This window comes from Rhinopithecus bieti, unplaced genomic scaffold (genome assembly GCF_001698545.2).
Source record: "Rhinopithecus bieti isolate Rb0 unplaced genomic scaffold, ASM169854v2 scaffold_11744, whole genome shotgun sequence".
Taxonomy (NCBI): domain Eukaryota; kingdom Metazoa; phylum Chordata; class Mammalia; order Primates; family Cercopithecidae; genus Rhinopithecus; species Rhinopithecus bieti.
In genome coordinates this window covers 928,274-942,707 of record NW_016807094.1, presented here as the reverse complement: position 1 = coordinate 942,707, position 14,434 = coordinate 928,274, and the positions used below count along the sequence as shown (strand labels likewise).

At 39.3% G+C, this 14,434-nt stretch overlaps 1 protein-coding gene across 1 annotated transcript in view; it reads right to left on the bottom strand.

Moving 5' to 3' along the window:
• Positions 1 to 3,200: 3,200 nt before the first annotated feature.
• Positions 3,201 to 14,434, bottom strand: part of LOC108534736 (keratin-associated protein 16-1-like) — a 28,058-nt gene continuing 16,824 nt past the window's right edge. Inside the window, 6 exon segments of the mRNA XM_017880235.1 lie at positions 3,201 to 3,332; positions 3,334 to 3,437; positions 3,538 to 3,649; positions 3,651 to 3,716; positions 3,719 to 3,756; positions 3,759 to 3,892. Coding sequence (XP_017735724.1) covers positions 3,201 to 3,332; positions 3,334 to 3,437; positions 3,538 to 3,649; positions 3,651 to 3,716; positions 3,719 to 3,756; positions 3,759 to 3,892 — 586 coding nt within the window.

Genomic DNA, 14,434 nt, shown 5'->3' with positions numbered 1-14,434 from the left:
TTTCCTGACTTTTTAATGATTGCCATTCTAATTGGTGTGAGATGGTATCTCATTGCGGTTTTGATTTGCATTTCTCTGATGGCCAGTGATGATGAGCATTTTTTCATGTGTCTGTTGTCTGCATAAATGTCTTCTTTTGAGAAGTGTCTGCTCATATCCTTTGCCCACTTTTTGATGGGGTTGTTTGTTTTTTTCTTGTAAATTTGTGAGTTCTTTGTAGGTTCTGGATATTAGCCCTTTGTCAGATGAGTAGATTGCAAAAATTTTCCTCCATTCTGTAGGTTGCCTGTTCACTCTGATGGTAGTTTCTTTTCCTGTGCAGAAGCTCTTTAGTTTAATTAGATCCCATTTGTCAATTTTGGCTTTTGTTGCCACTGCTTTTGGTGTTTTAGATATGAAGTCCTTATCTTTGGTTTTCAACAACTTTCCTTGATGTGTCTACATGTGGTTTTTGTTTTTATTCACTCTGCTTGGGTTCAGAGACGTTCTAGAATCTGTGACTTGAAGTTATCAATTGTTTCAAATTGCCCTCCAGTATCTCTTTGTTTATTACTTCTCCATTCTCTCTTCTCTCCTTCTGGGACTCCAGATTATATGTATCTTAGACTTTTCACTATGCTCTAAGTGTGTCTTATGCTATTATCTCTATTTTAAAACTTGTTCCCTCTGCATTCCACTGTGAGTATTTTCTACTTCCATTTTGCTATTCCCCTCTTCTGTCTAATCTTCTGTTAAACTTATTTAATGAATTCTTAATTTCAGTTTTTGAGATTTTGGTTCTAGAATTTTCACTGAACTCTTTAAAATAGATTCTACTTCTTTAATAAAATTTACATTTTAATCTATTATTTCAAATATATTAATTGTAAGTATTCTAAAGTCAGTGTTAATACCTATATATAGATCATCCTTGGCTCTGTTTCTATTTTCTTTTCTTCTTGATTTTGTTCATTTAGCCTTTTTTTTTTTTTTTTTTTTTGGCATGCATGGTAATTTTTTAAATTGAATGCCAGAGATTCAGAAATTATATATGAAAAACTGTAGAGGCTGGAGGTGATCTTGTCTTTCACCTGAAGGAATTTAATTTTTTTCTGAGACCACGGTCCCTCAAATACTGTCTGCATAAGTCAACTCCCAATGCTCATAAACAACTGTTTTCTTAGTTTTGTCTAATTATTAGAGTCATTCCTACTGAAAGGTTGAATCTTCTATCAGTTACTTTGTCACAACTGAAAGTGGAATTCTGTCCTTTAATTTTTTTAAATTATACCTTATGTTCCAGGGTACATGTGCACAACCTGCAGGCTTTTAGATAGGTATACATGTGCCATGTTGGTTTGTTGCACCTATCAACTCTTCATTAACATTAGGTATTTCTCCTAATGCTAGCCCTCCCCCAGCCTCCCACCCTCCAACAGGCCCCAGTGTGTGATATTCCCCACCCTGTCCAAATGTTCTCATTGTTCAATTCCCACCTATGCGTGTCCTTTAATTTTTCAAGTGACCACTCTTTCCTTCATCGGGATTTTGGACCTTGCACTCTACTAGTTGTTGTCTTACTTCTCTGGTGATTCCTTCGCAGTCTTCTGTGGTTTCTGTTGCTTTGTTTTCAACTTACAAGTGATGGAGTGTCCCACAGCTCAGGGCATAGATGTCTTTTTCTCAGACACTTATTCCCTATGACCAGGAAGCCACATTCAGTCCCACGGCATTCAAAGTCCCATTTCATATACTGAGACCAATTGAAGGTTCATTTAATTTTCACCTACTTTTTCTGACCCATCGGGAGTTGTGTGCTGTAAGTGATGTGGAGGAATAATGCCCCTACACAGTTTAAATTATTGTTTGTTCATGTAGTAAAACCTATTGAAGTTAAAGATTCATGATTCAATGCCACTGCATTATTCATTGGACCTTTAACTCCTAGAATATGTATTTAGTACAGAACTTTCTAAATGTTTCTCTTGCTTTTACTAGCTTCAATTGATGTAAAATTTATTTTCACCATTTTCCCCTAGGATGGAATTTATAGGCCATATTCTGGGTTTACCTAAGAACCAAACTAGTCTGTTAGTTGGTTTCTTCTAAGTCCCCATATTTCTCTATGAAAATTCATTTTGGAATTTATTGACCAAGACCACGTGCCCTAAGACCATGCTGTTAAATACACATCACAGAAAAGTCATTAAGGTAGGAAAAATATTAACATTTGAGTATTTTACATTTTCTGCAATTCTCCAACTTCTCAGAAGATTGATTTTCCCTAAAGGTAATTACTCTGTTGTTAGTGGATGGAGATGAAATTAAAGCAATTTAGAGTGTAATAAATTGAATTACATGAGAGATGGATAAACCCTAAGGAGTAGCCTCTGGTTTTACAAGAGTGGGATAAAAGGGATAAGGGCAGAACGAGATGACAGGATCAGGGAGCATGGGTGGAGGAGGAAAATAGAAGAATAAAGCAAATAAGAGAGGAGTGGGGTTGTAGGGAAAGATACACTTTCAAAAATATTTAAGAAAATTTAGCTGTGGGATATAACCCTTCTCTATATTCATAAAAAAAACTTAACTAAAAATCTTTATTTTCTTCAATACTTTTGGAAGCATCCACGTATTGCCATTATTTATTTATTTTTTAAACTCATTACATGTTGGGATTTTCTTGAAGGTGAGAGCAAGAATAGGATTCATTCAGTTGTGTTTTGGGTGTAATTTCTCAGGAACTAAGGACAATCATTACAAAGCAACACAAAAAGAACATTGTATTTCTATGCGATGAAGGTGGAGTTTTATTCAGAAGCAGAAAAAATAAGACACAGAAACATTGCTGTAAAAGGAAATACAGGATGAAACAATCAGACTTTCAAATCTGAGAGTGAGACATCCTTGCCCTGAGTAACCCTGCAAGAATTTCCATGTTTGGGACAGAAGAACTTGGTATCCATAAATACAAATATAGGGTATAAGACTTGATAAATTCTATTAATTTCTTGCTGTAAATAACATCTAATTTCACACTTGGGTCAACACGGGGAACATATATTTTAGATGTATATCCAGGACATATAGCCTACATCTATGTCCAGTATATGGACACACAGTTGGTGGGAATGGCCTCTCCTGAGTTGTCTATGAGATGCACAAGGTCTGCTTCTGTGATAAGTGAGCTGAAGGGGAGGAGATAGTTTCAGGAAAGGAGCTCAGCAGCAAGAGGAGGCACAGCACAAGGGGCGGGGGCAGGTGGAGATGACACAGGTTGGGCGATAGCAAGTGGTGTGGCAGGAGACTCGGCCACAGACTGGACGCAGGCAGCAGGCGGGGGCGCAGCAGCTTGGATTTCACAGCAAGAGGCGGGCAGCAGCTGGAGATGCAGCAGGCTGGGCGGCAGCAGGTGGGCTGGCAGCACACAGACTGGCAGCACTGGGGGCCTGCAGCAGCTGGAACACCAGCAGGCTGGGGCGGCAGCAAGTGCGCTTCCTTGCAGCCAGGTGTCTGGGCATTGCAGCTGGGGCGGCAGCAGGGTGGGCTGCAGCACACAGGACTGGCAGCACTGGGGCCTGCAAGCAGCTGACACCACAGCAGCTGGCGGCGCAAGTTGGTCCTTGCAAGCAGGTTGGTCTGACAGCAGCTTGGGGCGGCAGCAGGTTGGGCTGGCAGCACACAGACTGGCAGCACCTGGGGCCTGCAAGCAGCTGGGACACACAGCAGCTTGGGCGCGGCAGCAAGTGGTCCTGCCCAGCAGGGTGGTCTGGCATCAGCTGGGCGGCAGCAGGTGGGCTGGCAGCACACAGACTGGCAGCACTGGGGCCTGCAGCAGCTGGACACACAGCAGCTGGGGCGGCAGGTCTCCAGGCCACAGCCTTGGTCAGAACAGACGGAACCACAACAGGAGCTGACCATGGTGTCAGAGGGTGAAGGTTCTGGGTGGGTTTCCAGGAGAGTGAGTTTCGTGAGTTTGAGAGTCTTCCTTGCTACATGGCCCCTTTTATACCCAGCTGAGGAGACTTTGTGATTATGAGAAGATTATTTCCTTGTTTTTATTTATATGACACAAATGCAATTACTAAACTATATTATTGTGTTTTTCTAGTAAGAAATCCATTATATAGAAAATGATTATTTCCCTTTTCTCACCCTGGTGTTCCCACATGAGTCACCTCTTGTTTCCCTTTTCTTGGTTTCAGTGTCACATGACTTCAGTCTCTGGGTATCATGTGACATGGGAGGGCCACTGTCGCTTGTCTGTTTCTCATCTTGATATCATTTTGGGAGAGCTTCTGATTGGGCTAAGGCCTCATGGAGAAATGCATGTGTCAATCAGCTGGAATGCTGACAGGAAAAAAGAAAGTATGCTCCTGTTTTTGAGTGTGAGAAACGAGGAAGCTTATGATTCATTGTATGTATCCTGGGTGGTCATTGAACTAACCAAATGCCTAGGTCATTGCGAGCTGTGTTAATTCTCATCACTTGGGTGCACCTTGAAACAGTTAGTAGCGACTCACTGTTTCTAAGGAGCAAGGCGTCATCTGGGCTTGAGTTGTGTCTGTCTTCAAAAGTGTCCTGCAGGCTGAGGTAGAGTAAAGTGGATCATAGTTTTTGATCTGCCTTTTTAAATATCAAAATGTGTAATGGTTATGCCTTATTGACATTTTATTAAAATCTTTTTCATACATTCTGAGCTAAAACATCTAGCAGGGTTTTTTTTTTTTTTTTTTTTGTATCACTTACTTCTAAGATTTTTTAGAAGCATCAAGAGGAATATAAAAGACATATTCTTTAACTTATAGGTACTTATGTAACTGTGGACCTCAATTTTAGAAATCACCCACTTTCTCTTCCTTTCCTCTCCTCTCACCTCTTCATTCCTTCCCTCTCTGCACACTCCCTTCTGATAATACTATCTAATATCTTATCTAATTATAATCTTGCTTAAGAAATTCCAGAGGCTAATCTTGAAACAAACCAGGCACAAACAATACTATCTAATATCTTATCTAATTATAATCTTGCTTAAGAAATTCCAGAGGCTAATCTTGAAACAAACCAGGCACAAACAATACTATCTAATATCTTATCTAATTATAATCTTGCTTAAGAAATTCCAGAGGCTAATCTTGAAACAAACCAAGCAAGAGGAATCCTCTTGCTTAGGGAGAATCTTGAACAATTTAGTCCACCATCATTGGGCTGAAGTCAAAATAATGCCACCAAACCTCTGGACATCCAAGATAGCCATTGGAACATGACACACAGACTCAGCACCCTGCACCATCCCTGCATGTCTCCCATGCCAAGTTTCCCTTTCAAAATCCTATGGCAAATTTAAAAATTTAAGATGGCACTTTAGAATGCTAGTTCACTAGTTAAAGTATGTCAGTGAGATATATCTTGGAGTGAAATGTTTTTATTTCCTTCACTTAGCATTCTTCTAGTTATTCTTTACTGGTTAGTTCAAATGCCATTTTTCTCCAATATCTTTCTCGGCCTCACACAAAGCAAAGTTATCTTCTTGGTTTACTGGCTCTCCAACTAGAACTACCTTTCCTTTCACCAGCCCTTACCTCTTATGCATTAGCTATCCAGTAGCAAGCAGCTGAACCTGGGTCCAGTTACACTTACACAGAAATTGCATTCATAACGAGTTTTTATTTATTTATTTATTTACTTATTTTTTGACATGGAGTTTCACTCTTGTTGCCCAGGCGGGAGTGCAATGGCATGATCTCAGCTCACTGCAACCTCCGCTTCCCAGGTTCAAGTAATTCTCCTGCCTCAGCCTCCCAGGTAGCTGGGATTACAGGCATGCGCCACCATGCCTGGGTAATTTTGTATTTTAAGTAGAGATGGGGTTTCGCCATGTTGCCCAAGCTGATTTCAAACTCCTGACCTCAGGTGATCCACCTACCTCAGCCTCCCAAAGTGCAAAGCCTCACATGATTATGGTCCTAAATAAAGGGTCTTCTTTAGAGCCATGGACATTCAGGGAAAAGCAATTATTCAAGAAAAGAACAAATTACCTTCATATTTTCTCTTCCTGGGAATGAAAGGATGTCTATTGTGAGCTTACGTGGGGCCTGAGGAACCTGGAGATCTCTGCCCTAGTGGAGTTTGTATTCTAGAAGGAATCAATAGACACATGAGTTTCTGATAGAGAATGAGATGATAGAGTCCATGCATAAATAAGGCACAACAGAAATGCAATGGAGGAAGAATTTTCCTCACTGAAAAATTGCTGACTTGAGGCAGATTGATTAACAGGAGAAAAGGCATACACATTTATCTAATGAGTATACCCAAGAGCCTTCAGAATGAAAACTCAGCCCCTCAATGAGGTACAGAAGCTTATACATCCTCTTGAGGTCACAGAAAGAATGAGGGCTCAGAGCATGGCCAAAAACAGGAAACAGGTTTTAGTGGCAAGACAGGTGTATTGGTCCATTCTCATGTGCTACTATGAAGAAATACCCGAGACTGGGTAATTTACAAAGGAAAGAGGTTTAATTGACTCACAGTTCACCATGGCTGGGGAAGCCTCAGGAAACTTACAATCATGGCAGAAGGGGAGGCAAACACGTCCTTCTTCACATCGTGGCAGCAAGGAGAAGTGCAGAGAAGAAGTAAGATAAGCCCCTTATAAGACCGTTAGATCTCATGAGAACTCACTATCACATGAAGGTAACCGACCCCATGACTAAATTGTCTCTCCCTGTGTCCTTCCCATTGACATGTGGGGATTATGAGAACTACAATTCAAGATGAGATTTGGGTCGGGACACAAAGCCTAACCATATCAACAGGTTATGGGAAGGAGAAAGAAAGAGGCTTGGTTAGCAAAGGGGGTCTTGTTATGTGGATGAAATCTCCCAGGTAGCAGCCCTCAGAGAAAAGAGATGGTAAATGATTTTTTTCAGAACTTTAAGGGTATCAGACAGTCAGTTATTCTCTTCTAGATCCAGGAAACGCCTATAATGAGAAGGCCTGGCTGCATTAGTGGCTGCATTAAAGGAAATTCTGCAAATTTCCTTCATAAAAGACAGCTTTGCAGGGCCACTTTAGTCTGCTGACCATGTGGCAGCCATCTTAAAATATGTCCAAAAATATATTTTGGGGTAAAATAGTTTTTATTTTCTTAATTTAGCATTCTTCTAGTTGTTTTTTACTGGTTAGTCCAAATACCATTTTTTTCCAATATCTTTCTTGGTCTCACACAAAGCAAGGTCCTTCCTCCATTGCACATCTGTTGTGCCTTATATATGCACAGCCTCTATCATCTGATTCTCTATCAGAAATTCATTTGTCTATTGGCTCCTTCTAAAATACAAACTCCATTAGGGCATAGACTATGATCCATTCATCTTTATATAACAGAACCTGAAATAGAATGAGGAAATGTATATTTAATGGATGAAGATTTTGGTAAGGCTTTCAAGGGTCACACTGACCTTTGAGAATGCAAACCATTCAAATAGGTAAAGAGAAAGGGGATATAAAAGGAGCACATAATTAAGATTGGGCATGACCCTGGCTTGTGATGGTGAAAGTGATATGCTGGAAAGTCTGTTTTGAGAAGAAATGAGAGAAGTTGGGATTGACAGCATGTGGGAGAAATTGTGGGTACCCTCAAATCCTGGAAGAAATGGTGGGGAGCTATGAAAAGCCTTCAGGAAGGAATGTTAGGTGATATTGTAACCACCCAATGGGTTCATTTTGCTTGCTGCCCAGATAGAGCCAATTTATCAAGACAGGGGAATTGCAATAGAGAAAGAGTTTAACGTGCATAGAGCCAGCGAAAAAGGAGACCAGAGCTTTGTTATTATTCGTATCTGCCTCCTTGAAAATTAGGAGGCTAGGGTTTTTCAAGAATAGTTTAGTGGGCAAAGGAACGGGTGCTGCTGATTGATTGTGGAAGCAATCATAGGGCTGTGGACCATGGTCCTGGTGAGCTGAGTTTGCTTCAGGCGGCAGGGGTCGGTAGGGGCAGGACCAGTTGAGTCAAGAGTCATAGGTCCAGGTGGGGCTACTGATTGTCAGAAATGCAAAAGCATGAAAACGCATCTCAAAAGTCTAATTTTAGATTCAACAGTAGTGATGTTATCTGCAGGAGTAATTGGGGAAGTTGCAAATCTTGCGACCTCTGGTATAGTGGCTGATAATTGTTTATGTCTACACCTTAGTCTGTTAAGGAGAATTCAGGCTCCTCTCATCCTCCTAACCTGGTGAACTTTCATTAGTTTTATAAAGGTGGTTTAGTTTTGTGGAATGGATATTTTTTTTGTTTTTTTTTTTTTTGTTTTTTTCACTTTTTTTTTTATTTTTTTTAATTATACTTTTAATCTAGGTACATTGCATAACGTGCAGGTTTGTTACATATTATACTTATCCATGTTGTGTTGCTGCCCCATCAACTCGTACAGCACAATCAATTCATCATTCTATGATCATGTAAACTCCCCAATGCAACCCTCCCTCCTCCCATCCCCCCCTCCCCATGTAGGCCCAGTGGCGTGATTACCCCTTCCCGATCCAAGTATCTCATTTCAGTTCCCACCTATGAGTAGAACATGCGTGTTTGGTTTCTGTTCCTTGTATATTTGCTAAGAAATGAGGTTTCCAGCTGCATCCATGTCCTACAAAGGACGCAAACTCTCCTTTTTTATGGCTGCATAGTATTCATGGTGTATATTGCCACATTTCTTAATCCAGTCTTCAACAGATTTGGACATTTGGGTTGATTCAAGTCTTTGCTACGTGAAAGTGCCGCAATAAACATACGTGTACATTGTGTTTTGTAGTAGAATATTATAATCCTTTGGGTAATACCCAGTAGTGGATGGGGTCATATGGACATTAGTTCCTAAATCCCTTGAGGAATCGCCAACTAGTTTTCCATAATGATTGAACTATTTACAATCCCACACAACAGTGTAAAAGTGTCCTATTTCTCCACTCCCTCTCCAACACCTGTTCCTGATTCCTTAATGATGGCCATTCATAACTGGTGTGAATGGTATCCATTGTGGTTTTATTTCATTTCTCTGATGGCGAGTGACGATGAGCATTTTTCATGTGTCTGTGGCTGATATATGTCTTTGAGAAAGTCTGTTCTACCTTTCCCCCACTTTTGGTGGGGTTGTTTGTTTTTTTCTCGTATATTTGTTATTCTTGTAGATTCGTGGATATTTTAGGGCTAATATCCCAGAATCAAAAGGAATGGATATTATCATTTAAACATAAACAAGTTTCTCCTCAAGTTAGCTTGGCCAAGCCCAGGGCAATTTGGCAGTAAAGGCCAAGATAGGTTGTGCGATCAAGATCTCTCCACTGTGATAATTTCTTACTGTTATAATTTGGGCAAAAGTCGTTCAATATATATGCTATGACAATTTATTTTAAGTTTGAATCTGCCTTTAGAAATACAAAATGCTCCTGGATTGCTGGGAAAAGAGCCTTAAAAAATTGAAGTGAGGTCTGAGAGGCTGACCAGTGGCGCACGCCCTCACGCATGAATTCCACACTTGGAGGGCCGAGACACGCGCCGTGAGTCAGGAGATTGAGACCATCCTGTGTAACACAGTGAAAACCCTGTCTCTACTAAAATACAAAACAATTAGCTGGGCATGAGGTGGCAGACACCTGCATCCAGCTACTCAGGAGGCCCTGAAGCAGGAAAATGGGCATGAACCCAGAGGCAAGCTTTGCGTGGGAGCAGTAGATCCCATGCACTATGCTAATACGCACTCCAGCTGGTGGGACAGAGAAGACTCCGCCTCAAAAAAAAAAGAAAGATAAGAAAAAAGTGAATGAGACAGAGTAAAAGTGAACTCTCAGCATCAGTGAGCCTTTGAGCATAAAAAGATAAATATTCTCTTCATTAAAAGTAATAAATATTTTGAATAACTAAATTATTTCTTTAAAAGAATTGATAGACTTGGAACAATTGAAAATAGGGTATAGAGAAGATTCTTCCTAAAAGTTAAAAAATACTTTCAGTTGAACTAATTGTTTACATATTCTATAACTTCCTAGTATAATAATTATACCCCCTACCTAGCTTAAAACCAACAATTAAACATTTTTAAAGGATAAGTAAATCAGAAAGGATAAGATTGCCTAAAAAAAGAACTTTAAAAAGAAATAAGCCATTTAGAGATAAGGAAATATAAATTAAAAGACTAAATGGAATCAATTGGCACAGTTTGCACTAACTATACTGTGTTTTTCCAAAAGTAAACAAAATAAAAACCCAACATGTAGGGAATTCCTACTCTCTTTCTTTTCTTTCTTTCTTTCTTTATTTCTTTCTTTCTTTCTTTCTTTCTTTCTTTCTCTTTCTCTTTCTTTCTTTTTCTTTCTCTCTTTTTTCTTTTCTTTTCTTTTCCTTTCTTTTTCTTTTTTACTTTTTTCTCTTTCTTTCTTTCTTTCTTTCTTTCTTTCTTTTCTCTCTCTCTCTCTCTCTCTCTCTCTCTCTCTCTCTCTCAGCTCTAAATATTGTATGCTGAAAGTTTTGCTGGATGTTGGAATAACAAAATAACAAATGACATGTCTTGCAATTGTTCTAATGTTTTACATATATTAGCTCAATTACTAGTCCCAACAATCCAGTATGGTAAATTCTATTGTAATCCTCCCTTTACAGATGAGAAACTTAAGGCACAGGTGGGATTCAAGCCAGTAAGCAGGGGAGCTATAATTTTATTTCAGCCAGCCCAGCACTGGGTCCATGTTTTTAATCACTATACACACTACCTCTCTGCAAAATCAGATATGAAAGGAATTTTCTTTATCCTCATATTGCTTTTGGTGCAAATTTATGAATTTTTTTCTTTGACAGTTCCTGGGTATGTGTCATATTTTGAAAGACCTTTCCAGTTATAAATTTATATAAACATTATCCTATAATTTCTGTTAACTTCAAGGTTTCATATTTTATATTTTAAAAGATTTTACCCACTAGGAATGTATACAGATACAAAATATGAGGTTTAAATGTTTTATAATCAGATATGACCACGGTTCAACATCATTGATTAAAGAATACATCTTTCCATTACTGAGTTAAAGTGCCACCTTTTTATATAATAAATTCTTTTATGTACTTTAGTCTATGTCTGGACTTGATTTTCAATTTGCTAATGATTTTTCTTGCGCTAGTATCACAGTCATCAATGTATGGTATTAACTTACTTTTAATGGTTATCAAGTTCAAGTCTGCCTTAATAGGTTATGGCAATATGCTAGTGAACTCATATATCTGCATGGCAAAATGGTATATGTATACTGGGTTCCTTGACATGAAAATGTAAATTGCACCTGTCTGGCTTCCGAAACTGGCATTGAAAAGAATGCACTAGCTGAGTCTGCAGCGGCGTATGAGTCTTACTAGGTTTGTTGAGTTTCCTGTAAAGTTCTGACTTAGGTGGTGCGGCTGAAACAATTGGTAGAACCAACTTGTTTAATCACCAAGCCTGTTGTTAACCTCTTCCTTACTTACTGGCCAGATGGGATTATTATCAGGGAGCTCATGGGAATTAAAACTCTTGTTTCAGCTACTTCCTTAATCAAAACAGGCATCTCTTGCTGCCCCTCTGGAGTTCTATCTTGCTTAGTTTCACTAGCTAGCAAGGCTTGAGCAATTCCGAAGGTATATATTTAACATGAGTAAATAATACTGAGTGACTTTGAAGTGAATGAAACATCAACTAAATCAATGTTTCATTCACTTAAAATCCATCTCTACTATGCATTTAGGTAAAGCTGATGTGACCACAGAATAATCACTGCAGTCACACTTTCCCATTCATGAATTTATATCTACCTTGGGTTTCGCCACCACAGTGTCTTCCATATCATCTTTGGACCCTTTAGAGCACCGTAACTCTCTCCAAAGGCAATGACTGTACTGGAGTGTCTGTGCATACTCATCCTAAGAAGTTTCACGTGCCACCCTTGGGACATTTCACCCAAATTATTGCATAGGCCTGGGGTACCTGCTCCTTGTTACTGTGAGCCCTGGGTACTGAGGTTTCCCTTGTTGCTTTCCCTGAACTCTAGCTACTCCTTTGCAAATAGTCTCTTTATTACACAGATACACTGTGTCATCTCATTCCTGCTATGGCCCAGTTCTTGTGGACACAGGAAATTACAAGCTTCATATACTTTAATAATGAAAAGACCATATAAAACCTATAGTCTTTGATTTCATTCTAGCTAATAAAGCATAATGTTAAAACCAAAGCCTACATCCTGTAATGAGTAGTTGTCAAAGAAGAACATACGGGAGGATAAAAGGTTTGTTAATTCTGATGTATGAAATGACAAGTCTGTACTCTTTAGAATAATTTAGAGTGAATGGAAAAGGCTGAAGCTCAAAGTGTCTGCAAGGCATTTTTATGATATGCTAAGACTATAACGTCTAACTTAGGCTGGAGTGAAGCCCACGTAATGTTAATTTCTATTCATGTAGTCTCTTGACAACTTAAAACTTCTTTGTTTTTACATTTCAGAAATACTAACTAGCTCTTAGTTACATTTCTTTGGAAATATAACACAGCTAATAAATAAAATTCTGATTTGTAGAAATTTTGGATTTAAAGCAGTTTTAATATACTTTGGATTATTAGCTGAAATGTATAAACCCTTATATTTATATAAATAAGATATATTGCACATATCGTGACGCATTTTTTCATCTACATAGAATAGCACTTATTTGAGTTTTGGTGATGAGAAAACTGAGTCTTAAGAAGAAGTCCCACCCATGTTCTCTTAAGACAACGCAAGGTGATTAAAGCCCAAAACGAAGGAGTAAAACCATCAGGAAAATGAAGAAACCTCAGTAACATTAGAGGCTAAAATTATAAAGGAGTTTCAGTCTGGAAATACTAAGACTTTGAGCATCTATTAATTAAAAGGTGTAAAACGTTTATGAGAAATCTGCCATGGATGTCATAAATTTCCAGAAATCTTGACTTAGAAGGTACGCTTTGTATTCTGAAAGATCATTTTATGTTAAGAGAGGAAAAAAGGAAGGAAGGAAGGAAGGAAGGAAGGAAGGAAGGAAGGAAGGAAGGAAGGAAGGAAGGAAGGAAAGCAGAGGGGAGGGCAGGTGGAGGGAAGGTAAAGGGATTAGAAGGGGAGAGAGGGGGAAGGAAGGAAATAAGAAAAAAGTACTTGAGCTAGGGAGAACACTCAAAATTTCCACAACCAATAATGGAACATACTGGAAGTAGAAATACAGTCAGACAAAATGTGGATGACTTCATGGTGTTCAACTTGCTGGAGTTTTTAAGGGACATTTGAGGCATATACCAAAACTTAATTTTGAGTTATAGAAGACAGTCCAACAACGATACAAATTTTCTTGCTGTTCTGTCAAAAAGAACATTATGCTAAGATATTATTCTAGCCCAGGGTACTGTTTCAATAATAATAACAGCAGAACTTGTGTTTGTTTCTTTATTTATTGAGCCATAGTTGCTCTGTCACCCAGGCTGGAATGCAGTGACACGATCTCGGCTCACTGCAACCTCCTCCTCCTGTGTTCAAGTGATTCATCTGCTTCAGCCTCCCAAGTAGCTGGGGCTACAGGTGTGCACCACCACACCCAACTAATTTTTGTGCTTTCAGTAGAGAAGGGACTTCACCATGTTGCCCACACTGGTCTTAAACTCCTGGCCTCAAGTGATCCACCCACTCAGCCTCCCAAAGTGCTGGGATTACAGATGTGAGCCACCACACTTGGCCAGAAGCTGAATACATTAAGAGCCTATACTGCATTATGTACCAGGCCATGTGGTGAGTATATTACATGGGTTATGTCTCTGAACATTTAAAGAACATAATGCATTATCTCTATTCTCAGAGAAAAAAACTGAGGCCTGAGGAGGTTAAACATCTTGCCCCAAGCCACACAACAAATACCTAGGGGAGTCGTGATTCCAATCAGGTAACATGAATCAAGAGCCCAGGCTCTTAAACATGCTGTCCTGCATTTGAAGAGAGATGGCCCTTGATGTGAAGTGACAGGTAAAGACACACACACACACACAGAGACACAATGAAATCACTAACAAATCAGGAGATTTCAGTATTAGGGAAGTGGCTGTTTATTAATATATGAAAACAATATTATATGAAATCATCATAGTTAGTGTCCCCTTTGAATGAAGACACTGCTCATCTAAAAGTAACTGCATTAGGGCCTGGCACAACATATTTTAATGAATGTGTTTATGTCTGTCATTTCCTAGAAGAGCTGAATGTCCACTCTAAATGCCACATGAGACAAATTGGCAGGGAAGCGTTCATTTTTCCAGTGACTGGCTGGCTACAGTGCATTTTACATGACTAATGAAGACATTCATAGTATGACAAATATCACAAGGAGAGATTTAGCAGCAAGAGGAGGCGCAGCACAAGGGGCGGGGGCAGGTAG